A 25,097-nucleotide genomic window follows, 5' to 3' on the forward strand; every position below is an offset into this window, starting at 1 on the left:
GGGCTCTCAATAATCATTTCTGTTCCTTGACAAGCTTTCCAAGTGAGCTCAAGCAGCTCATTAATCCACACTTTGAACTATTATAGCCATTCTTAGATATAAACAAAGAAACTTATTGGAAGTTATCACTTACCAGTCTCAATCCTTCTCTGACAAAGTTAACACTAAAGAAGCTGTTTTCAACGCAAATTCTCTTGAAAATTTCTGTTAGTCCACGATCTATTTGAGCATACTACTCACCATAAGCTCTCCGGGATCTCCTCCAATTGAGCGAAACTCAATACCATGCTCTTCGATCCAATCTTTAAATTCGTCGTGAGTAGCAATCCTACAAGTATGTCCTTGTTTCATTAGGCCTTTACACAAGGCAATATAAGGCTGAACATCGCCACGTGTGCCAATAGTAATACAAGTGATGTGGAGTGGTTTCTCAGGCTCTCTATGTGGAACAAGCGTCACTGCTTTATGAGACAATATTGGTAATCCAGCTAAAGAAAAGAAAAGAAAAGAAACAAGTGTGAGAGAAAGGAATATATTAAACAATTTTAGAGCTGTAACATTACCTTGTTCCAGAGGTTCCATATGTCCTGCAGTTTCCTCTTGATCAATATCCAGAAGACTTGCTTCCCAGTCTTTCATGTTTCTATGTAAAGGCTTAGCATACGGAAGTGAGAAAAAAATACTACACTTACTGTTCTTCGTCTCCTACACTTGTACGATTTTCGAGCACCCACTTGTGTTGTAAGAATAATTTTGCGAAACAGTTGTTTCTGTTGGATAGAAGGGAGAACTCCAAGAATATCTATATAGTATACACCCACATCATCAAGTTCTTTAATTAGTTTATGCATGTTTATCTATATTGATGTCTTCATACTCGCCTCTTTCTTTTTCTGTGTGAGGATACTGAGAGCATGAAAAATATAACCCCTACTGTGAATCTTTTGGATTCGAAGCACATCTTGAAATGGAATGATAATCTGAAGTACCTATTTAAATCAACTTGATCTAAATAACTTTTTTTTTAATTGGCTCACCTTTGCTTTGGTAGCAAACCCCTTTGAATTAAACGAAAGATGATTTGATGAAATATACAACTTTCCATAACATGGCAAAGTCTTCATCAAATAACATCGATATACTAACAAATAGTTTAACCCCTTATTCTAATCATCCTATTCTATTCTACAAGTTACCTGCATAAAGCTTCTCTGATTCTGGTAATACAAAATATTTTCGGAAATTGGCTCTTGTTCTCTCATCCAGAGGTTCTCCTTGCCTTGATGTTCCTTCTTTTCTTTCTTCATCTTCATCGTCATCGTCGTCGTCATCATAGTAATTATCGATTGCGGTGGCAGCACTACCTGTATTTCCACCCAAAAGCCCATACACAAGTTTCATTCCCGATCGTCGTTTCTCGCCTAGCCAGCCTACCATCGCTTGGTCCTCTTCCCCAGAACTTGACGAGTCATTCATTTCTTCAATCACTGGATCTTCTCTGTGGACGGGTTCCGGTATTTTTTCTTGGGGTTTTCCTTTTAATAAACCTGCAAGTGCACCTGGCACAAACAATGCTTGAACAACAGCAGAGCTCATGGAAGATGAAGGATACGAAGCTAGCTGATGTTTTCCTGTATGGGACAAAACAGGCTGTACATCATCAGAAAATATATCTGATATTGACATAGATGGAGATGTCTCCTGGGACTGTGGAGAAGGGTTTGTTCCATCGGTGCTAACTTGGAAGCTTTCCCATATTTGTATAAGGGTATCATAGGTTTTCTTGATATCAGGAAAGTATGCAAAATAATACTGCAATTTATCCACATACATAAATAGATCCAATATTGTCAGTATTTTATATTTTATAATAGTTTGTATATTTATGTATGTGTACCTCATCCATGACCAAACTATCGTCAATTCCTACAGTTCTGATTTTAAGGAACTGTTGGAATTCGATGGGAACAGGTTGTTCAATATCCAGGATATTTTCCATGGGTATTACAACCTTTAGGCTTGATCCAGTATTTTTGGCCTTAAAGATGGCCTTTTGGAACACGTTGATCCTGAAGAATCAATAAATAAATATATTGCTAAAGCTCTATATATATGTGTTCTTTTCTCGTGTACATCCTTTATCCCAATAGTATTACCATTCTATAACTGCTGCTTCTGTGTCTGCCTGGAAATGCCATGTTTTGGTCATTGTGTTTATTCTGAACCCATAATCTCTCTTCTTAGACCGATGGACATATTGAGCATACTTGAGATCAATCTTCCCAAGAGGAGAGTAATTGTCAATGGCATTCTCGTACCATGCCAAAACATCATTCTTTAGATCAAAATAACAGCGCTGGTAACTGGTGCTCATCTTTCCTGTAGTCTTGACAAGTAGGTAACCATTTTTTGAATATCCTTCCTGAATAAAGTTATCGTATCAGTATTAACCATTGAAATCTGAATACTTGAATTCAATTTGATATTCTTCTACTTTGATTGCATTATTATATTTGCTGTTTTTCTTTACCTGACTGTGAACCAGTGAGGCATAGAAACATATATGTTTGTCGGTCAGATATATAAATCCAGGAACAATAGCAGAGCGAATTATATAACATGGCCACTCTGAAGAAACGAATGCAAACATAAGTTTAAATGCTAAGGAATTCTAAATCACTAGATACCAAAATAAAATCCACAGGAAAAGAACAAAATAAGAAACAAAATTAAATTAGAGAAAGTTACCGCCATGAAGTTCCTCAACTGTCGGCAACTTAAAGATCATGTGTACTTTCTCCGCAATGCTATGTTTGGTATCTTTCCCTAGGTCTTCAGTAGAAAAGTATTGGTTGGTATCCAATGGCTCCTCGAGTTCTACAGATACTCCTGTGGCATCTGCCAGTAGCTCTTGTATATGGCTCGGGCCTTGTTTTGAAGGAATGGGCTTGTCATCTTCAAGGCAATCATTTTCAGATTTTATAGCATCAATCGAGTAACCTAGCACTAAATTTCCCGCACAAGATCTAGTTAAATATTTCTACTTAAGGCTGTACATAGTAAAAGAAACATACCATTCGAGTATGCTATGAATCGCAGTTAATACTGATAAAAGTGAACGGTATCTTGTGGAATCTATCTAGTTTACCTTGTGCGAAATCGCCTCTGTCTGGAGACTCTAGCTAACAAAATGATAAGTGAAAATGAGTTTTGAGACTAAAGTAATTACCGCTTGTGCTGCTGCGGATACAAATTGAAGAACGTTGTGATTTGCTGAATCCATGAGGAACGACGATGAGGAACATTCCTGGTTTATGCTCAATGCAAAGGCCACCATACTCCACGTGACTTATCGAGTGACCGACGCGCGGCCGCCCGGATAGCGGAGTTGGTATATCACGATCCTCTCTCTTCTTCCAGCCGGCCCACAGGTTCACAAGGTTGCCTGCTTGCTTAGCCTGATATGTTTGAGAAATCGCTTACTGACCTCATCCGAGGCATCAGAGCAAATAAGAAGAATGAACAAAAGTACATTGCCGTCTGCCTACAAGAGATTCGCAATGAAGTCAAGGCCAATGACCCAGATATTAAGGCCATGGCTATTGCCAAGCTGACATATGTACGTGCAACTTTCCTTATTTGTTACACTTCAATGTCATGACTCATAAGTTGAATATAGCTTCAAATGCTTGGATACGACATGTCATGGGCCTCCTTCCACATTGTCGAAGTGATGTCTAGCTCAAAAATACTTCAAAAGCGCGCAGGTTATCTTGCAGCTGCACAGTCTTTCCAACAAGACACAGATGTTCTCATGCTCACCACCAATCTCATCAAAAAGGTAGCCTTCCAGCCACACCAACACCATCCTTCTTGCTTACTCTCGCAATAGGACCTCGCATCACCTACTGCTCTCGAGATCGGCATTGCTATCAATGGTTTATCTCAAATTGTTACACCCGACTTGGCAAGAGATCTCTGTCAAGATCTCGTGGCTATGCTCAACCATTCCCGACCATATATCCGGAAAAAGGTTGTTTTGGTTCTCTACAAAGTATTTTTGAAGTTCCCTGAGGCACTTCGTTTAAGTTTCCCGAGAGTAAAAGAAAAGCTAGAAGACCCTGATCCATGTAAGTAAATAAGGATACGTTTACTTGCTTTCATCAAGTTTTTTCTTTTTCATTATTCTTAAAGAAGAAGAAAAATGGGCGAAGGGTAAAAAAAGAGAAAAAAGCTTTAACGAGAAAGATTACGTGAATTGACATTACTATATATCTTAGCTGTTGTATCTGCTGTTGTAAGTGTAATTTGTGAGTTGGCCAGAAAGAACCCCAGAAATTACTTGTCTTTGGCGCCTCAGCTTTACAAACTATTGACAACCTCGAACAACAACTGGATGTTGATCAAAATCATTAAACTGGTAAATATATATATATATATATAAGAACAAAAGTATATTTGGAGAAAAACATGGGCATGGAAATTGAATGGTGGCAATATTTGTTTAGTTTGCTTCGTTGACTCCTTTGGAGCCACGTTTGATCAAGAAACTTCTACATCCTTTAACTTCACTCATTCAAACGACCCCTGCCACGTCACTACTGTACGAATGCATTTATACTGTTATCTCAGGCGGTTTTTTGGAAGCAGCAGGCGAATCAAGCCATGCTCTTGCTGCCACTTGTACCAATAAATTACGCAGGTTCCTTGAGGATCCAGATCAAAACTGTAAGTTTGCCTTATAAAACTGGATATAGTATTGTATACACAGCGATATTGATTTTCCACAGTAAAATATGTTGGCCTATTGGCTATGGGAAAGATGCTTTCTACCCACCCCAAATTAGTAGCTGAACATAAGGATATTATTTTGGAATGCATTGACGATGACGATCTCAGTATTCGCTTGCGTGCGTTGGATCTTGTGGTTGGGATGGTAAGTCAAATTATATACAGGAAGCAAAACACTAGGGTTAACAAAATGGTAACGTATGCGTTTATATAGGTGAACAGAAAGAATGTGATGGATATTGTTAAGCGCCTTGTGTCGCATCTTGTCCCTCCAAGCGCTTCGATGCTAGGATCTACCGAATCCTCAGCAGTTTTAGATCCTGTCTATCGCACTGATATTATAAACCGAATCCTGTTCGTCTGTAGCCAAAATCAATACCACAACATCACCAATTTTGAGTGGTATATCAATATATTGGTCGGAATTACTTATGCTTCAGGTGTAAATGTTGGCGAGTCTTTGACCAGTCAGTTGATGGATGTTAGCGTACGTGTCAAGAGTGTCCGTCCTTTCTCTGTGAAGCAAATGGTGAGTTTAATACGCTGTGATCTTTTTCTCTTGTGAGAAAGATAATATCAGTAATTAATAGATTTTCTTTAGTGCCGTTTATTGTCTGATAAAGAGTTTTTGGAAACAGTAAAGAAGAGAGAGTCCAATATTGAGGTGCTTTCAGCAGCAGCCTGGATTTGTGGAGAGTATTGCAGGTAAAGATAATAATGCAAAAGCTTATTTTTAAATTTTAAGTTATATACATAAACATTATTAACATATTCGTATAGTTTCCTTGACGATGTACCCTCTACACTGGAATGTTTGCTTACACCTACTGCATCTAAGCTCCCTGTAAAGGTCCAATCGATTTACGTTCACAACATCATGAAAATCTATGCATTCTGGGTTACTGAACTTATTAGTCAATGGAATGATGAAGTTCAGACCGAGTTTCTGAAGGTTACAAGGGTCTTGAGAGATAAAATTGATATGTTTGCACAAAGTTTGGATTTGGAGGTTCAAGAGAGAGTAAGTTAAATTGGTATAAAGCTGACTCCATGTTTACTGATATCTCTGATTTACTTAGTCGGGAAATGCGAAGGTCATTTTCACCCTTATTCTCGATACTGTCAGTGCTGCTAACACCGACTCTATATACCCACCTCTCGTATTACAAGGATTACCAGAGTTGTTTTTTATTTATGAACTTAACCCTGTTGCACCAAAGGCACAAAAGAAGGTTCCTGTTCCTGAAGGCTTAGATTTGGATGCCTGGATTTATGAGCCCTTGCCAGATCTTGTTGCAGACCACGACTCTGATAGTGTTTCGGCAGATACCAACTTTGATAACACACACAAATCTAGATCAAAGAAGAAATCAAAGAAATCCAAAGAATATGAAAGTGACAATGATGAAGCTGTGAGCAAGGTAAGGCTAAAAAAAAAAGAAAAGAGCAAAAAATATAATCCCGTTGGCTCATCTATCATAATTGAAGCGTCGTAATGCTCGTCTCGAAGCACATCGCAATGATCCATATTATATCTTGGGTGGAAATTCTGAAAAGAAAAGACCTGCTCTTCTTGAGGTTGATGACGATGTTGAATCGATCCCTATTGTAGAGCTTTCCCTAGACAACTTTGATTTTTGTAAGTTTTTTTTTTTAAAAAAAAATGCATTTTTTTTAATATTTGTTGTTTTTAGCTGCGAAGGGAAAGAAAAAGAGTGGAAAGAAGAAGAATTCACGTGCACTTACTCCTCCTCCAATGCCAGTCTATGCTGAAGAGGAAATGCCTGAAAATGCGGCCGAGTCTGGTAGCGAGGAAGAATCAAAGAAGAAAAACCGGGCTACCTATACTAAAAAGAGTGCAAGAGATATTTTTGCCTCTGATGATAGTGGATTGAACAATGTTGATCTGTCTACTCCTTTGGGTGATGACGAGAAGTTCCCTCAAATCAAAACTTACGGAAGTCCTGAAGAAGCCAGACGCCGTGAAGAGGCAAGGGTAAAGGCAGCACGAAAAGAGCAGCGTTCTCTGGCAGAGAGCAAGGCAAACGTGAGTTTTTTTTTTTAAAAAAAAAAAAACAAATAGTGAATTGCGTATATGAGCTTATATATATTATTATTATTATTGACAGGGTGATACCCACAAATCTACAAAAAAGAGCTCAAAAGAAGGCACCAAAAAGGCAAAGAAAACTTCTGAAAAGAAATCAAAGAAATCAAAGAAATCAGAAAAGGTTCAGCCTCCTCCACAAGATGTAAGAGATTTCGAAAAGACAAAAATATAAGTGTATTGAATAATTAAATATCTACATTCCAGAATTCTTCAAACAAGGTAGAGGAAGTGCCCTATGCAACATTAGCAGATGACATGCGGTATGCACTCGTAGAACGAAAAGAAAATAGAGTGGCTGTCCAACATGAATTGCTCAAAAATGAGCATGTTGAGGTGGTAAGTTACAATGTGCTTATTTGGACTACTATTCTAACCGATTAGTACATATTAGAAATATACATTGCATTTAGAGGATAAGAAGGTTGATGGAGAACCGATTGTGGCTATCAAATTTAGTATAGAAAATAAGGCAGCCGGACTTATACTTCCTAAATTGCACATGGAGTTTATCCAGTCCTTTGATATGAAGCTTCTGGAAGGTGAACAGGAGTCTGGTGTAGCATCTGTATCAGAAACATTTGAACTCCAAATTGGGGAAAAGGTTGATTGCGTTGGAGTTTTTGCAATTCAAGGAAATGCTAGAAGAGGACTTTGTTTGAGAGGTGATATTAACTATGATGTCGAGGTAAATTATACGCATAATCTTAAAGCTATTCTGCTAAACATGGACTCCTTTTGTATAGGGATCCTCTGTTCTTCATCAACACCCACTCGAGATTTCTCTTCCTGTCAGTCTCTTTATCAAAGATGAACCAACTATAGATCCTACCCAGTTCTCTGCTCTGTTGGCTGAGCATGGAGATGAATTCGATTATCATGGAAATGTCACAATAGGAATTCCTATTACACCCGATTTATCAGTGGAGCAATCACTTATTCATGCTCTTGAGACAGTAACAAATACAACTGGACTTCAAGTTGTGGAAGTAGTACCTGGTGCAGCTTCGCTCTATGGTCAAAGTGTGCAGAACGTGCAAGTGGCCGGACTCTTGAAATATATCTTAGCGACAGAAGAGGATGTCCAGACGGCGACAATGACTATTGACTTGAAATGTACAGACGATGGCTTCCTAGAAGGTCTTATACATGAACTTTCTTTTATTAATATGCCAATAGCTTAACACCCAATAAAAAATATACATATATATATATATAAATTAATAAACACATAAACATATAAAATATTATGCTATACTTTGATGTCAAAGCCATTGCTTTGTACGTGTGTCTAGATTTTGATTTTGAATAAATAAATCTTGTGGTTCACTAGGCTGGGTGATGGTACAAACTTTAATAATCTAGTTAGAAGAAAAGATATAAATAAGAATTGTTACAATTTTATTTCATTTTTTTGTACATTTCAAATAAAATGTTTAAATGGTTCATGGAAGATATACTACGCTGTTCTTTTTTTTTTTTAAAAAAAAAAGAAGAGATTGTTGTCATGTTATAGAGATAAGATATGAAGAGAAACATAGTTACATTCATGTGCATACGGTTAGAAAAGTACAAATTTGTGACATCAAATTTATCCTACTATACATAATCCGAGTAAATATGCGTATATTCTTGAAAACAAAACAAGAAACGAATGTTAATAGTAGTGTGCTGAAAGTTATCTAGGGTCTAAAGTCTATAAAGCCTTTAAATATCTTGTAACAAGAAACACTAGACTACAAGCCGTTACCTATAAGAAAGTCCAATCAAATTTCTGGAGTGGGTACAGTCAAAGCTCAATACAGTGATTTTGCTTCTATAACTTTTTAGCGCGTTTTCTACTAATTATTATTCCTTTTCAAAAAGCACTTTTCTTAAACAATTCACATATGGCAAGATTCACAAGAAGCTTGTCTTTTAATAGATTTTTCTTTAGCTCTATTCAAAGTAAGGTGAAAAAATAAATACGTTTTGGTACTACCCTATAGAGAAAAAAGGCGATTTTGCCATTTCCTACAGTGATATTTGAAATTTATTCATTCTTATTTCCTGCATTCAAAAAACAGTTGTTAGAATTGCCTAGTGGAAAATTGTATGATAGCTATCTAAAGTTAATGCACAAGCAGCTAAATACAATACACTGAACAAAAGATAGACCGATGGCAGCGACATGTGGACATATACTCAAGGACCATTAAATTGCCAACAGATATACCGTACTTGATTGAGCTTCGGTTTGTGGGTACAAAGTTGGCGGTAAATATCCTGTCTGTATTAAAGAGATTTTTGGGGTTAATACTGTGAAAGTTACGCCGAGTAAATCTGCGTCTGTGCATGAGACACTATTGTTACAAAATTGGACCTCGCGCCTATGATGCACTTAATGGTAGCAACAACTATCAGCAATTGTATGGTGCAAGGAAAAAGTAATAATACTAAAAGCCAGTCCTACTGGCGTTTTGATAGAGATGATTATCCGCACTCTTACCGACCATATCAATCGTCAAACTATAATCATGCTTTGATTTGAAGGTGGTAATTGGAATATACTCGTTGTTTATGGGAAACCTCACAGACAGCCTGAAAGTATGCAACATCACTCATAATAAAGAGTTATATCTGTTATTATTAAAATCCCTGTTGTGCAATGGTTGGTTTACACTGTATTAGTGTGTAGTGTACGTGCGCCCGGTGTATAACAGTTCCGGAGATTGTTAAGTTGTCAGATTCATTAGCAAGAAGGAATCAGTGTTTGGTTGCGGATTCTGTTCTTCACTCAATTGTGGTGCGTATACCACAGCCGCAACTGCCCAATTTTTTTTTGGATAAAAAAGCATTCAAGGAGGCGTCGCGATTTACTAACAAACCTAAAGTCAAAAGTATTCACCCTTACGATAAAATTGGACAGCAGCGACAGATTAGGACCAAATTTGGTACGCTTCTCGCATATTCAGCTTCAAGGGCATCGCTTCTTGCTTACAACCCATTCACAGTGTTTACGTTTCAAGCGCACAATGACAATAGTAGACTGACCGCTGGAAAAGCAGCTTCTTCTCTGCTGTAGATTATGGCTTTACAAGTGATCAAACACAAAGATCAAGCTATGTTGAATAGAAAAGTCAAACGACTATATGACGCCATTCCAAACTACGAGGTCAAAGATGGATTGAAATGCATTCTAAAACTTTACCCGAAATGTAATGCCAACATTCAAAGCATAGAAAATAACGACTTGGGCAGTAGTGCAGCAAACTTGGTTGGTATATTGTCTTTTGATCTTCCAAAGCATAATAAGAAAACAGTCATACCTGTCATCCTGGATAGCCTTCAGACAGCATGATTTAGATTATTGTTTATTCCTCTTATAGGTTTTGATTTGTCTTACTACTCATCAAGCTGATTTATCTGATTTACCATCTCACAATCTTTTCCTCCCTGCATGTATTAATTGATTCACTCAACGTCTTCATACCAATATGTCATAATTCATCAAATGAATCCATGCAAGAATCCAGCGTTTGTCCCATAAAGCTTTAGTAAAATTGCGGAATGAAGAAAGCGACTATTGTGAACGCAATTTCTTTCCTTGAGTCAAAATTATTTTCATAAGATGGCCAATTTGATTCCTGTAACAGTAGTGAAATGGTAGAGATTTACTAACATAAACGAAACCTCAATTGCTGCATTCAAAAATAAAGAAACAAAGCCAAATAAACTTTTTTTTTACCTAAGTTGGACATAGGTCTACAGCATTGTTCGAACAATATGAATGATCGGCATATGTATTTGCCAAGTATTACCCTTCTTTGATAAGAGAAACGGTGCCGTATATGGCTTTAAAATCAGGCGATGAAGGTTCTAAAGGAAATGGCTGTGGGTTCTTAGGAAGATTTCCGGGGGTTTTTTTATTTTATTTTAGATTTTACAGTCTCTCCTTGTTGAGAAACTTACCAAAACATTTGGCAGAATGAGAAAGAAAAAAACCCTTTGAAATCGCTTATATATAAGTTATCACATGCCTCACTGATTCTAGTCATTAGGTTTTCTTTTTTCAGAAACTGATGTCGCTTCACTTTTCTCTTGACAATAGACCAAGACTGCTCAATTGGCTTCAATTCAGGAAAATACGGAGGAAGATACACATATCAATATCCTCTTGATTGGATGGACTTTCTTATATCAGCTGAGCTATGGATAAGAGCATTATCCATGGCAAGGTAATTTCCCTTCATTTCTGGGTACTTGTCCCTTTCATCAAGAGTAGCCTTTAAGAAGCTCAGATAATGACCTGTCACTGTTTCTGTGCTATAACCACCAATTTCACGTCTAATTTTTTATATACTTTGGAGCTCTTAAACTAGCATTAATCAAGCCAGTAGTAGATATTGCACCTAAAATTGACGTTGCGTTAAATTTAGTCGTAGGCATTGTAACTATTGCAGGAATTCTCTTTTTTGTCCAAGCTATGCCTCGTTTCAAATTGATGTGAAAGGTGGACTCATCAAGAAAGATGCAGTCTGTTGTGAAGTCTAGGCCAGTCTGTTGCCACTTTTGGACCCAGTCGTACATTTCCTGAATCTTTTTTTTTGCTGTTTCTTTTTACAGGTTGGAGCTCTGCCTGTTTAATAGATAGTTTGTATTGAATTGTCGTGAAGTTATAAACAGTATTACGAGAAACATTGAGATCTCCAAATTTTTGTAATAAACACTCAACTACTTTAGTTAAAGCAGCTGAAAGATACTTATCGATGTAACGCAAAAGAGAATCCTTATGCTTATCTCCAAGAATACGACGTCGTCCTGATTTTCTTTTTCTTTTTTTTTCAAAAATGCTTTCAGGATCTTCATAATAGCATTTGACCCATTTCTGAACTGTGCGAATATGAATATCTAGTTGTCTTACAGCAGCAGAAGCACTTAGGCATTTGCTAAAAAATAAATGAAAAAAGAAATCACGTTTTCTCATCGTCAGAGTAAAATGTATAGCGTCTTGTTACATAACTCCATATCAACTTTATTGTTCGTTTCATCCAAAACAGGATGCATTACGTGATTAGAATATCTTTCCGGAGGTTTAATGATCAGGAATTGGGTATGAGAAGTTATTGTTTGGATAGCGAATAGCTTCTCATCAATATGTCCATCTTCTTAAAGAAATTGTATGTTCATTTCGAATGTCTGTAGAATAAACTGTAATCAAGAAAGATTAACGGGCCGAAAAATACAGTATAGCTTTCCCTTTTTTATAAAAATAAAATGCCGAGAAATATTTATTGGACAAGCAGAAAGAAACGAAGCCCATATCATGTGATCCCGACTTCATTTCTGGACAGAAACATTTTTGCATGACATCAAATTCTGAAGCCACGACTTTTTTTTCTTTTCTTTTTTTACTTTCTGAAATGACTAGATACGTATGACTTAATTTCGCAAAAGGCATAATGTTTTTGTCCTAATTTTTTAACGCCTTGTGTGTTGCTCTTGATCTTACATTTTATTAAATGAATATACTTTATATTAATAAGGAAACTTGGTTTATCTTATCCATCTTTAATGGTTGTGCGGTTAGACTCATGATGAATCCTTCTTGGCTCTTTTAATAGTTTATTTCTACAACGCTGATGCGTCACCCGCTGCCACTTGTAAAGTCAACCGACGTCAACCAGGAAGACTGAATATTTAGGATTTTGATTCTTAATCGTCTATAAAAATAAAAAGAAGGGGGGAGTTGGGGACCCTTTTTATAGGGGTTTGATTTATTTTTTTATCCATCGATTTCTCTTTACCTCTTCCTTTTGCCTTTCTTCCTTTTTGTGGAGTCTGCTTCTTTGAAAAAGTTCAACCTTTTTTCATCGTCAAGATCTAGTATAATATACTAAAAGTATAAAGTATATTATAATATAATATATAATCAATTAAAATATATATTATATTATATTATATTATATTATATTATATTCTCTCATGTCATACTTTCAAGCTGGCCGTCGGTCTAATGTCCATTTTGAGACGACGCCTCATGCATATTATGAGCACTACAGCATTGCTGCACCAAACTACGATCTTTATCCGAGTCTATCCAGACGTCTGGGTAATGGACACACTCATCAACCTACCAAACCACCTCGTAGAGAGGCTCAGATGGATTTCGCAGCAATGAACGTTATGACAAACGAGACATTTGGATATGAGCAAAATCGACAACCTCATCCATATGTCCCTCCTTTCCAGCCTGCCCCTGTAGTTGAACAGCAATTTGACTGGGATCTGTACCCTTTGATTCGTCGCAACGTAAGTACTTACAAACAGATTTATGGTGATCTCTGAAATTGTGCCTTTTTTTTGCTTTCTTTCATCATCTGTCGTGCAATTAATAATATTATCACCCGATATAGGTTGAAAACTTTGGCACTGACCAGATGCGACAACGATTGCACGCCATGGAAACAACAGTGACAATGATTTGATCAAAGTAAACCAGACCAGTGAAAATATTATTGTTTTTAATGAACCCCCCCTTTTTTTATAATAATAATAAAACCAATTTTTTTTTAAATAAAAAACTTGAGAGCACAAAATAAGCTTATGCTACCCATGGTTAAATTCAATGGGTCATCCCACTTGTTTATTGGTTTAACTGTTTTCTTGTTGTTTATCTACACACTTCAGGTCAAATTTCCTTTTATGTACTTTCTTATTCTCATTTTAGTACTTGGTTGAAACAAGGCTAGAATATGATGGATAGAAACGACGTCAACAAGGGATTTTTTATTATCGTTTTATAAATGTGTATCTCTCTATTCAAAAGCAAGATATTTGTCTGTTGGTATTTATACAGCACAAGTTATATATATATATATTGTAATCAGGAAGGTCTGCCATAGGTATATGTTTCGGATGTTTTCAAGTGAATATTTGGACCAGCCGTACTCTTGTTCTTCTTGAAAACATCTGTAATAGACCACCCATTCGATTTATAAGAAAGTGAAGGGTGATTTCGGTTGGAAGTAGGACTATTGGAGTCTGTAGGGTCGAGATAATCGCCATCGTGGTAGGCTGCCTCATAATAGCTTCTATCGTGCGACTCAAACTGGGACTGTGATCGTCGACGTTTCGTGTATTGGTCCAGTTTGTGGAGGTCAAGTTTATGTCGCATTTTTTCTACAAGGCCCATGGTAGTAGATATACTCCAGAATACGAAGGAGAAGGTGAGAGAATAGTAACGCTAGTGCTAATAAGAAGAAGGAAAGAAGAAGGAAAACAGAGGGAAAAAGGAAAAAAGAAAAATGGTTATAAACTCATCTACAATTTGTACACGGCAAAAGGTTAAATACCGGATTTCATCCTTTAAATGTATTATATATTTTTTCAGAACCTCCGAGACTCATTACAAAATATGGTAAATTTTATTGCTGGTATTTAAATATTTTGGCAGTGATTTTGTGGATAATGTATTTAAATCCCAATAGAAAGAAAGAAAATAAAGGATAGATAGAGAATTAGCCTCATAATTTCGCTTCCCAGACTCAATCGATCGCGAGACCCAGATTGACCCAATTAACAGTGAGAGTTAACTTATATTTATGGTATAAAATATTAAGGCTATTTTGTTGTATACCTACAAGTTTCTATAGTTGTTCCACACAGTCCATTCTATTCAAAATATGATTAGTTCACCTCAATGGCTTATAATAATTGCTGTATATATTAAGCCATACAAGCGGTGAAGTATCTAATTATATAAAAAAATTATATATATATATACTTATTAGAAGGAAATCTCAGCCTATACATGTATACATATATAAATGTATACAAACTCCAAAAAAACAAAAATCCCCTCTTTGTAACAAACCAAAACTTCTCGTAAATAATTGTAAGTTGATTTGTGGTCTACAAAATTTCTTGACACCAAACAATTTATTTTAGACTTCTTACTAAAGTATGCTGGTTATTCTAATCTAGCTCTTGTTTTCCCACCTTAACAAATCAAGGACATGAATAACCAAACCAACAACACAGCTATAAGCTCCCAAGAACCTCAACCAGTCACTGACAATAGTTCCTCGATTCAGAATAGCGAACGACTAGATTTTATACGAAATACGGTTAATCAGGCACAAAATATATCCAGACCTTGTGACATAAGTCGTGAAGACATTTTGACTTCAAACAAAAGGATAGAAATGATGTTACAGGAGGTGATGACCACCATGAACGCAGGCTTTGAGTCCGTGCATGCCTCAATACGTTTGCTTCAGGCTACACAATCCCGTCAAACGACAGAGCTCCAGAAGCTCAACAGATATTTTACCGATTTCTTTTCTCTTGGAAACGCCCTTTTCAATCCCTCTTCAGCAAACCCACAAACACCAAACCCATCAACACAAACCCCACCATCAGCCGTACATCTTCAACAGAGTGCGGCTGTCGATATTCCATCGACAGCAAATATACCATCCAGTGTCGCTATGAAATCATCATTTCCTCAATATAAAATGAATAGAATAATTGTCACTGTCACTGACCTTTGGAGAGAATACGCATCTGGTTTCAACGACAGTCCATCAATACAATCTTTAGAAGCAAAATATGGTACAAGGTGGAGGCAGGACAGAAAAGAATCCAGATACTTTAGCAGAAGAAAAGAAATATACGATGCCATAAAATCAAAAGCAGAACAAGAAGATATCTCGTACGAACTAGCTGCACAATGTATGGAGGCTCAGCGAGTACAGCTTGGTGTGTCCTTAGATAAATATAGGTTATATTTAAAGCACCAGAATACCTAAAGAAAAAGAAAACAATACGCATCTTCTCTTTTTGTATGCATGCATGTATGTACGTATGCGCGTATGTACGTACGGACGTATGTGAGTGTGTATTGGAATAAAATATACCTTTCTCTCATTACTGTGCTCAGTTGTTAGTTTACATTGGTCCCAAGTAAATATTAATGAATTTCAATGAAAAGCCCATTTTACTGTCATATTACTTTAGAAGATAAATTAAAACAAGGTCACTTACATATCTCTATACTTTGGTAGATTTGGATGATACAAGTTTAAATTTTGTAACAAAAAAGAAGAATATATATATATTCTAATTTTTGCTTTCTATATCTCTTTTGCAGTACCGTCTTAAGATGGTTGCCAAGATTATTGCTATCCTTTAATATAAAGGCATATAGTGCATTCTATTTAAAATCAGGAATTTTGGGATTTGAGCCAATTACCTTTTTAAAATTATAGAGAAGGCAAAATATGAACAGACTAAAAAGATTGTCAATTTAAGAATGCAGTATAATCTTGCCAGTGAACTTGTATGTCTAAAGAAGAAAAAATTCATTTATTGAATTTTATCTTTAGCTATAAAATTAGTCTATCGCTATTTCTCTCTTTGCATTTCACACTTCTTTAAGAGCAACTGCACTAATTAAAATAAACATTGCGTTTTACTTGTTTATATATATCTGTGATGTTTCTCTTTTAATCGAATGATCGAATGTAAAGATTATGAGATAAGTCTCCCAAAATTTATGCTCACTATGATGCTGACAATCTTGGAAATATATACCTTGCATTTTTGTTTTATTATAGATAAAATACAAATGTTTAATAAAATTACCAGTGAAGAAGACTATGTTAAACTGTATGGTTATATAAATGTTCTTATCAAATATAACTAAAATATGGGCCTTTATTTTTATTTTTATTTACTTTATTCAGTTGTCGATATAGCTTAACTACATTTATTAAACATCAGTGAGAAACATAACTTTTGCAGATACTTTCAGTATTTGGTTTAACAACGCTTGTCATTTGAGGATATCATCAGTTTTTCTACTTTAATTTCTCTTGTATCCTATATTTTCATAGTCTTTTAATAAATTTAAACTCATGGCAAGATCCATACAGACCAAAAATAATAATGGCAATAATAGTGAAAATACAGTACATGAGACTCTTTATGATACACCATTAATGATCATTGTCTTACAATCACTTTTGAAAACAAAAATTCTATATATAATTATTGGTTTATTATTGGTCTCGCATTTTTCTGCAAATCAACGGCTTTCCAAATCAAGTTTTATTTGTGAGACCAGTGTTTCTTTGTGGAAGCAAAAATATGAAAGGGTTTTGTGGGGGTGCACTCTATTTATTCTTGAGAACTGGGTTATGATGAGTTCAATATTTGTCTTTAGTTGAAAAATATCTAGTTCTATAAACTATCTAACTTCAATATAAGCATATTATATGTAAGTATCTCTTAATAGAAGCCATGGTCGATAGGAGCTGCCAGCCTAATAAAATAAACCTTTCGGCTATCAACAAATAAGCAAGTATAATTAGATAATAAACTTGCCAACATCAAACCCTTTTCTCTTTCTTTTCCGTTTTACAAATACTGCAATAAAGTAATGTCATAATCATATTGCCATGACAACACACGGTATTTGCCAGTAAAATCAACTGTATATTTTAAGCAAAATAGTTTTTGCCCTGATGTGGTTTCTACGCAAACCGTTTGTAATCCTTTCAATATATTTATCTTTTTATTATTAGAGTTTTGTCAACGATTATTAATTCGTTTACTTTTGTTTCTTTGAGCATATATAGCTTGAATATATGTATATTATTGATAAAGACCCGAGTCCTTTGAATATGGTGAACAGTAATAGTGACCGAAAATGTGTCACTCAATCTGCTTTTGACTATTTATTTAACCTCATTTGTTATACAAGGGATTTCGTTTAACAAACGTACCAACCTTGAGTGTAAATAATTCGTGAGTGTGAGTATGTTTGTGTATATGTGCGTGTGAGTCAAGCTGTTTGTTTGCTTTTCTCTTTTATAGAAAAAGAAAAAAAGGGCTTGAAGTATATACTTATAAAAGTATAAGTATATAAGCCTTTAAAATATCTGAATTATCGAACAGAAAAGGATCTATTGACCCTATTTGGCTTTTTAGGCTTGGTTGGTGATCTTGTTAATTTGATTATTAGTCAATGTTTTATATATATATATATATATATATAATTGGAATAAAGTTAATGTTTATCAAAAAGCACCAGAGGCTTCAACCAAGAAGTTTTGCTATTTATTCTTTTACAAATTGAGCTCCCTTTTGTATCATCAAGTATATGTATGAAAGTTGGAAACACGACATCTTATTTCTTTCTGAAAATTATATTTAAGAAGATCGGCATACTTTATCAAACTTCTTGTAAATTATCTTCTTGTAATCCGAAAATCTCTCCGTATAACCCGACATACACACCAAATACACGCCGCTGCTAAACACATTACCGGAAGTCGGTACAAACGGTACACGAATGTAGTACTGTAGGACTCTTGGTGCATGACTATAGTGCATCAGATGTTTACCATTCATGACTTTAGATAACTTTAGTTAAAGAGAATAATAATAATATATATATATTGTCTATAATGTTAAAAGGCTTTTTATTTTCCATGGCCTTAAAGTTAACCTTATTTAAAGGTTGATCTTAAATAACTATATAAAAAAAATAAAGAAAGAGAAAGAAAGCCAATACCATACATAGATACATAGATACATAGATACAAATCTATATATATATATATAATTCACCTTAATTACAGGTACAAAAAGATGTAATCGAAAAAGACAAAAAAAAATACATAGATGATAAGAAATATATTTTGTTTTTCAGTTACGCTTTTGGTATCTAGATGGCTGTGCTTGTAGAAACCAAAAAAAGGATGGTTTGCCACAGAGGTGTGGCTCAAACATATTGTGTGTTCAACCAATGACTACGTCATAATCGATGGGGTTACCTTTAGCCACAAATCCAATGTAAGTTATATAAATTACCTTGAGTCCAATCGAGGGCTGGGACAATCTCGACCAAACAAGGTCCCGCCCCCTCCCTTCTTTCACCTCCCCTCCAAGATAAAATAAAATATTAAAGGAAAAATTAAAGGGGGTTCAAAAGAGGGATAAGGGCGATAAAGGAGAATTTTTCTTATGTGTGTAAGTGTGGATGGGCAGTTTGGTTTGTTGTTTGTTTGTAGACTGAATATTGACTAATAGCAATAACTCTGTGTACATCTTGGTACATTTTGAAAGCAAAAAGCAAAAACACAACCAAGCGAAAGTTTTGTAATGAGAAAATAATATCAATCAAGTTTGCCAAGATATCCCTATAGATGAATTATAGAAATCAGTTATAATCACAGTTACCTTGTTTGTACATGCAGACACACCGACGCACAAATATATTATATATATATATGTATACACAAGCCTTGTATACACAATCATTTTTAGTAACAAGCCTATAATTGGCAATTTTTGTTATAAATCAGATCAATCACTTGAAAGATAAAATAAAGTAAAATAAATGTGCATATATATATATATAAAAGAAAGACAGAATCGTTTTGTTGTACGCTGGAATGAGAGGAAGGCAATGCAAAGCCTGATTAAAGTGACTACACTGTGGCTCACACAGGGGGTACAAAATTGGCGTGTGCTAAAATAAAATCAAATGTATTTTTGGCTTTTTCCTTTTTTCCTATCGGTGTCGCCTTCTTTCGCTTGTTTTTCATGTCTTCCAACTATCAATATCCTCCTCCTCCCCAAGGCCAATACTACGCTCCTCCCCAAGGCGGTGAATACGGTGCTCCTCCTCCAGGCGCTTATGGTGCTCCTCCTCCAGGTGCCTATGGTGCTCCCCAGGGCGGATACCAGCCAGCGTAAATATCATTTTATTTAGTCAAACAGTCATTCCATTTAAGTCCATTCCAATTCTAAATTGGCATTTGTCATTCTTTAGACCCCCTCCTCAGACCGTCTATATTCAGCAGCAGCCACAGAAGCAGGACGATTCCAGTTGTTGTTGGGGATGGTAAGTAACTTATATTTTGATTTGGATATATGTATATGCGTTTTTGTATATATATATTGATTTCTAATATAAAATTATAATAGTCTTGCCGGTCTCTGTATCTGCTGTGCCCTGGAAGAAATGTGTTAAAAAGTAATAGTAATAATAATAGTATATACAAAAACAAACATAAATACCTATCTGTACAAGGGACATACACCTTTTCTTTAAAAATAGAAGGAAGGAAGGAAGGAAGAGAGGGAAGAAGAAAAGACAAGTACAAAGCTAGAATGAATTGTAGTGTAAATTGAATTTCTTCATTGAGCTTTTTGTACTTGTTCATTTTGTTTAATCAAAAAATCAAAAATATGAAAGTTGACTTTCTAAACCAAACAAAAAATAATTATAATATTAATAAGCATATCTAAAACAAAAATTGTAATAAGGAAGTTCTTTCAAAGTCTTATGCTGTTTCTGCTCTTGTTGTTTAAATAGAAAGAAGTATATATTCAATTGAATCAATAATTTCTTGGCACAAAGACAAGTGACTCATTTTACGAGGAACCCAATTCACACAAAACTAAACCTTTGTCGCTTTTGACTCGCAGGCAACGAGAGTCACAAATCAAGGCATCCGCTTGATTTGGAAACCTCAAACTCACCAACATCCTTTTTGTGACCCCGCATTAAAACTGCACTTGCCAACAGTCAAAAATAATAATAATATAGATATAGATATATATATAAAATAATGAACAACCAAGGTCGTCATATAGGCAAACGAAAAAGACAAGACAATCACATCAGCAATTCATTTAATTTCACTCCATCTTTGCCGACCATACAAAATACACAAACTGTAGACATTTTCCGTTTTGGATTGACAAAACCAGACGATGAATCTACCCGGCACATCCAAGCGAAATCAACATCAACTTTTCTTTCGCTGACAAAAACAAAAGCTACACCTAATCAGATCACTCAAGAACATGTACATTACCAATCAGAACAGCAGAATCAACATCCAAGTGAAAATTACTGGCGCCATGCTTATTATTCAATGACGGTTCTCACATATGTACAGACACTATTCAACTGTATTATTATCGGACTTGTTATCTACATTATTACACAGATGATAATAAACATAAGAACAGATTTTATCTTGAAAGCAAAAGAACACAGTAGAGGTAACATACATATATGTATATATATATATTTAGTTGTTTATTACTATCCCATTACTTACACTATTTTTGAATTAATTGATGTGTTGGTAAAATAAGTTTTGCTACAGGAAATAGAGTCATGTCAAAGGAACTATCGTATTAACCAGTGCGATCCAACCACACGCGTGCCTGCACTAGAGAGCAGTTGCAATCGATGGGAATCATATCCTTTATTATGTTTTATTCGTATGATTAGAAAGTTAAATAATTACTATTTCATATTCTATAATGTCCTTAATGATTTTGTGACTTTACTTGTATGGAGAGAGATGAAAGAGAGATTGCAAGGTAAGCATATAAATCCATCGACTATAAATTTACTAACACCAATACCAACGATATTTAGGACAAAGGTTTCTGCAGAAACTATCGCCGAAATCATCAATAGCTTTATGGAACCAATTTCATACAAAGCATTGGTATATACACACAATTACTTTTTATTACTGATTAAATATTTAAATATATTATTTGTAGATATTCTTTACCATATTCACAATAGGATCCTTGGTGTTTTCCAATATAACATTCGGTTTATTTCAAAAGCGACACAGAGAAGACCCTGGCTATCAACAGCACATTCAACGCATAACTCATTCTCACACGTCCAAATCCGCCTCATAACTACACACACACATATATATATATATGTGCATGACTGTTGGGAGTTGGCTTTTGCCATCTGTTTAAGCAAGTATTTGTTTTAATAGCATTTAGTATTATTTTACAAGGTCAAATTCATTTCTATACATAAAGAAGAAAAAGAAAAAGAAGAAAAGGAAAAGGGCGTTGATTTCTTTGGGTTTGTGTGAGATGTGGGGAGAATAAATTGTCTATAATATACTACAATTGAAATAAAGAAAATAAAAAGGATTAGAATACTAAAAGGTCGAGATACTTGCGTGTTGTATCCTTCTCTTAGTGTCGTTTAACCGTAGTCGTGAGTTTCATTTGGGCTACTTAGTATCTTTGATTATTTTTACGACATAAATCAACCAGTTCCTTCTTAGACTCTTCATCTTCCAGTTGGACACATTTCACATAAACTGTCTGAAGTTCCGCGAGTCTAGGTTTATACTTGTTGTCTGCAGGGGTCTTGAAGTGATTTGAAAGAAGGGCAATCGAATGCTTCAACTCATTTGACCTAATCAAATCCCAATTAATCAAATAAGAAAGTAAGTAACTCAAAGGCTAATCTATTTTTTGTATATATATATGTATGTACCTTGCTAGGGTATTGGCCATCAAAAGTACCATATCCTTTTGATTTTCTTCTGTCCAGCCAGAAGTAAGCTCGTCTTCTAATCGAGTCGCCTCTAGCTTCTTCTGTTTGAGTAAACTATTATCATTCGCCTGCGTTTGATAGGCTAGTCTTCGGTTCTCCAAAAAATCCTGGTAGTCTTCCCACACTTTCCACGACAATTCAATATCCTTTGTCGCATAACAGAAATTAAGCATGCGTTGATATGTAAACAGATCTCGCTCAATTCCATGCTGAGTAAACAGACCATCATAGATCGACACAACCTCACGCGTCTGTTTTTGGGCAATATGAACACTCATGTAGGATGTCAGGAGAGAGGTGGTTAGGGGTACGCCCTCATTCAGCAAATGATTGAAGATCAACTTGCTTTCCTCGACCACCTTGGACCGTTTGTCTGGCATGTTTGGCAATAATACACAAGTCTCGACCAAAGCACCATCCTCAGCTGACACATCTGTGGTCTCGACGTTCTTGTTTTTTGTGGATGGTGGGGTGTAATTGGCATAACACCAGAATAAATTGGTGTAGGTGTATCGATCAGGGATTAACATACTAGCAGTGCCAGCCGTTTTGGTGTCCTCCAACATCAACTTGAAAATCGAACGTGCTCTAGCAAGATTTCTCTTACGAGCACAGGCAGTTATCAAAGTGTTGTACGTAATTCGATCGGGCTGGAATCCATAGACATCTTGCATTTGGTGGAACATACTGAATGCCTCATCGAAGTAATCGGGTCTTTTGGCGCATGCGTGGATCAATACGTTAAAAGTGACGTCTGTAGGATAAAGATTATAGTTTGCCATATCCTCAAAAAGGTTCAATGCGCGCTCAACTTCTCCTCTCTGTAAATGCAGTGTCAATAGTGCTGATATTATATACGTACATATAAACAAACAAATAAACATATATATATATATGTGACTTTATCAAATAAATACCTTTGCACAAGCATGTAACATCATTGTAAAGGAAACTTCGTCTGCTTGATGGTATGATAGTCTCATCTCATCAAACAAATCCCATGCTCTTTCAATTTTATTTGCCTTTATAAATCCACTGATCAAACTGGAAAATACGGGCTATGGAACCCGCATATATAAGTAATACATAAGTAAGTATATAAGAAAGTTTCACTATAGAAATTAATAAGATCATACATACCTGGGTTGGAATTATATCAGACTTCTTCAGTTTCTCAAATACTACCAGTGCATCGTCTAATCTTAAGTCCTGGGCGAATGCTTTGATAAGAGTTGAGTAAGAATATATATCTGGCTCAAGATTATTTTTTTGCATCCGTTTGAAAGTTGCAACCACATTATCCAGATCCCGGACATTGGCATATGCATCCATAATATGGGTATAACATTGTACATTAGGTTTCAGTTGATATTTCTACAAATTACAATTGTTTCAATACAAGATATATCATCTTTTTTTTAAAAAGTAAAAATAAATGTATCTTTAAACTTACCTCCATTAATTGCAATGCTTGTTCTGCTTCATCAGGTCGTCCAGCAAGTGCCTAATAGAATAAAATAAATATTATCACCAAACAGTCTTGAATTAATATTGCGCTTGTTGGTATACATACATTGGCATACATAAGATCTTGGAAATCATTAATCTGAACATTCTCCAGGGCTTGATTTTTTGGCTGCGCAACAAGATTTATCTCTTCTTCTGAAGCTGATCCTGCTACAGGTGTTGGTACTGGTTCAGTGTCTTTGGTATTAGATGTTTTATCCAATGGCTCTTCTATTGCTGGTGTAATGGCAGCAATAGATTTTTGCTTTAATGGACGAGTGTCAAGGAACTTGATTCGCAAATTTTGGAGATAATCTGGGCGGATTTTTGGTTGAATCTTCTTTTTTGCAGACATTTCTTCGCACAAAGCCAATACATCGTTCTCGTCAATATTTTTATTCGGTGCCTTTTCCTGTATATATATATATAAGCAATTATTTTTTTTAAAAAAAATAAGAGGTGTTATACATGTGTTGCCGGGATCAAAACATCACAAACGCAAAATACTAGATCTAATTTGACCAAATCTAACTAAATCTGTAGTTCACAATAAAAGAAATATTAATTGGATGCATGTTACCATTTGAATGCTTCGTTCAACTTTGTATTCCAATTGACGGATCTCACTCATTAATTGTTTGGTTTTTTCTTCTCTTAACCCTGACCTGTAAATAGAATGAAAAAATAAACAAGGTAAAAGTAAATTCGAATGTACAATATTTTGGTCGATAAATGAAGAGTAAGAAAAGAATAGCATTTACTTTGAGGCCATTGTTCGTAAACAGTTGCTTAAATGTCGCTGTGGGTGCCATTGCACTGTGCGTCCTAAATGACAACTGGCTCTGTACATTATCAATTTAACGTTGACAGCTCAAAGAATTTCTGCGTTTGTGCACACAATTTTTTGGTTTTCTGTCTGGTTTTAAAAACTAAAAAAAAAAATACTCAGTCACTATGGCAACAAAAAAAAAGGGGGAGGGGAGGGAAAGAAAGAACTGAATTTATTTGTGGGTAATATAAATGCTGATTTAATTTTATTTGAAGATTTTGTAGAGTGAAAAGGGTCAATATTTTATTCCATTATCGTTCAAGACCATTATATATTTGCCCATATTCTTTATAGTATCTATTAACTTGAATATTTTCGTCAACTTTGACTACAAAAACACACCGACACAGCAGATTCAGCAAATTGTTTATTGATTTGAATTTTATTTTCGAGATTAGGTTCAGGATTATTTGGAAATGGCATATCTTTGTTTTTGTCTCTTTATCTTTGTCCTGAAAGGGTAAATAATATTCTTT

The 25,097-nt window shown here is 35.3% G+C and overlaps 10 protein-coding genes across 10 annotated transcripts; 6 read left to right on the forward strand and 4 right to left on the reverse strand.

The window, feature by feature from the left end:
* Window positions 1-240: 240 nt before the first annotated feature.
* PHYBLDRAFT_127747 (glycosyltransferase family 1 protein) lies at window positions 241-1,619 on the reverse strand (the record flags this gene model as incomplete). The annotated part of the gene is made up of 6 exons (XM_018429183.1): window positions 1,197-1,619; window positions 1,038-1,141; window positions 882-980; window positions 693-802; window positions 564-643; window positions 241-488 (listed from the first exon to the last, which is right to left on the reverse strand). Coding segments are annotated over exons 1-6 (1,041 nt in total), but the record flags the coding sequence as incomplete, so codon positions are not given.
* Window positions 1,620-3,463: 1,844 nt separating this feature from the next.
* PHYBLDRAFT_86639 (hypothetical protein) lies at window positions 3,464-6,062 on the forward strand (the record flags this gene model as incomplete). The annotated part of the gene is made up of 10 exons (XM_018443651.1): window positions 3,464-3,619; window positions 3,680-3,841; window positions 3,893-4,130; window positions 4,281-4,420; window positions 4,509-4,728; window positions 4,791-4,936; window positions 5,006-5,320; window positions 5,393-5,496; window positions 5,572-5,812; window positions 5,871-6,062. Coding segments are annotated over 10 exons (1,914 nt in total), but the record flags the coding sequence as incomplete, so codon positions are not given.
* Window positions 6,063-8,787: 2,725 nt separating this feature from the next.
* On the forward strand, window positions 8,788-10,238 carry PHYBLDRAFT_69127 (hypothetical protein; the record flags this gene model as incomplete). Its single annotated transcript, XM_018442053.1, has 5 exons — window positions 8,788-8,845; window positions 9,054-9,154; window positions 9,206-9,324; window positions 9,741-9,921; window positions 9,963-10,238. The coding sequence occupies 5 exons, from the start codon at window positions 8,788-8,790 to the stop codon at window positions 10,236-10,238; spliced, it is 735 nt and encodes a 244-aa protein (XP_018286091.1).
* Window positions 10,239-11,043: 805 nt separating this feature from the next.
* Window positions 11,044-12,338, reverse strand: PHYBLDRAFT_69128 (Homeodomain-like DNA binding domain-containing transcription factor; the record flags this gene model as incomplete). The annotated part of the gene is made up of 5 exons (XM_018442054.1): window positions 11,044-11,203; window positions 11,241-11,476; window positions 11,502-11,826; window positions 11,901-12,045; window positions 12,293-12,338. The coding sequence occupies 5 exons, from the start codon at window positions 12,336-12,338 to the stop codon at window positions 11,044-11,046; spliced, it is 912 nt and encodes a 303-aa protein (XP_018286092.1).
* Window positions 12,339-12,862: 524 nt separating this feature from the next.
* Window positions 12,863-13,365, forward strand: PHYBLDRAFT_173549 (hypothetical protein; the record flags this gene model as incomplete). Its single annotated transcript, XM_018437055.1, has 2 exons — window positions 12,863-13,189; window positions 13,294-13,365. The coding sequence occupies 2 exons, from the start codon at window positions 12,863-12,865 to the stop codon at window positions 13,363-13,365; spliced, it is 399 nt and encodes a 132-aa protein (XP_018286093.1).
* A 267-nt stretch (window positions 13,366-13,632) lies between these two features.
* PHYBLDRAFT_183305 (hypothetical protein) lies at window positions 13,633-14,097 on the reverse strand. Its single transcript, XM_018438747.1, has one exon. The coding sequence runs from the start codon at window positions 14,070-14,072 to the stop codon at window positions 13,764-13,766; it is 309 nt and encodes a 102-aa protein (XP_018286094.1). The 5' UTR covers window positions 14,073-14,097; the 3' UTR covers window positions 13,633-13,763.
* Window positions 14,098-14,895: 798 nt separating this feature from the next.
* On the forward strand, window positions 14,896-17,109 carry PHYBLDRAFT_69131 (hypothetical protein; the record flags this gene model as incomplete). The annotated part of the gene is made up of 3 exons (XM_018442055.1): window positions 14,896-15,640; window positions 16,150-16,220; window positions 16,777-17,109. The coding sequence occupies 3 exons, from the start codon at window positions 14,896-14,898 to the stop codon at window positions 17,107-17,109; spliced, it is 1,149 nt and encodes a 382-aa protein (XP_018286095.1).
* Window positions 17,110-19,491: 2,382 nt separating this feature from the next.
* Window positions 19,492-20,162, forward strand: PHYBLDRAFT_160215 (hypothetical protein; the record flags this gene model as incomplete). Its single annotated transcript, XM_018434139.1, has 3 exons — window positions 19,492-19,641; window positions 19,722-19,793; window positions 19,877-20,162. Coding segments are annotated over 3 exons (268 nt in total), but the record flags the coding sequence as incomplete, so codon positions are not given.
* Window positions 20,163-20,941: 779 nt separating this feature from the next.
* PHYBLDRAFT_160216 (hypothetical protein) lies at window positions 20,942-21,853 on the forward strand. The gene is made up of 4 exons (XM_018434140.1): window positions 20,942-20,962; window positions 21,059-21,289; window positions 21,348-21,420; window positions 21,479-21,853. The coding sequence occupies exons 2-4, from the start codon at window positions 21,261-21,263 to the stop codon at window positions 21,623-21,625; spliced, it is 249 nt and encodes an 82-aa protein (XP_018286097.1). The 5' UTR covers window positions 20,942-20,962; window positions 21,059-21,260; the 3' UTR covers window positions 21,626-21,853.
* Window positions 21,854-21,961: 108 nt separating this feature from the next.
* PHYBLDRAFT_150730 (hypothetical protein) lies at window positions 21,962-24,604 on the reverse strand (the record flags this gene model as incomplete). Its single annotated transcript, XM_018432539.1, has 7 exons — window positions 21,962-22,145; window positions 22,227-23,107; window positions 23,204-23,344; window positions 23,427-23,660; window positions 23,740-23,790; window positions 23,860-24,204; window positions 24,554-24,604. The coding sequence occupies 7 exons, from the start codon at window positions 24,602-24,604 to the stop codon at window positions 21,962-21,964; spliced, it is 1,887 nt and encodes a 628-aa protein (XP_018286098.1).
* Between the last annotated feature and the right edge of the window lie 493 nt (window positions 24,605-25,097).

This window comes from Phycomyces blakesleeanus (assembly GCF_001638985.1).
Source record: "Phycomyces blakesleeanus NRRL 1555(-) unplaced genomic scaffold PHYBLscaffold_26, whole genome shotgun sequence".
Taxonomy (NCBI): domain Eukaryota; kingdom Fungi; phylum Mucoromycota; class Mucoromycetes; order Mucorales; family Phycomycetaceae; genus Phycomyces; species Phycomyces blakesleeanus.

Coding starts and splice junctions, on each gene's coding strand:
- PHYBLDRAFT_160216 (XM_018434140.1), top strand. CDS start 21,261: ATGGAGAGAGATGAAAGAGAGATTGCAAG. Junction 21,290..21,347: donor GATGAAAGAGAGATTGCAAG/GTAAGCATATAA, acceptor AACGATATTTAG/GACAAAGGTTTCTGCAGAAA. Junction 21,421..21,478: donor CAATTTCATACAAAGCATTG/GTATATACACAC, acceptor TATTATTTGTAG/ATATTCTTTACCATATTCAC.
- PHYBLDRAFT_183305 (XM_018438747.1), bottom strand. CDS start 14,072: ATGGGCCTTGTAGAAAAAATGCGACATAAACTTGACCTCCACAAACTG.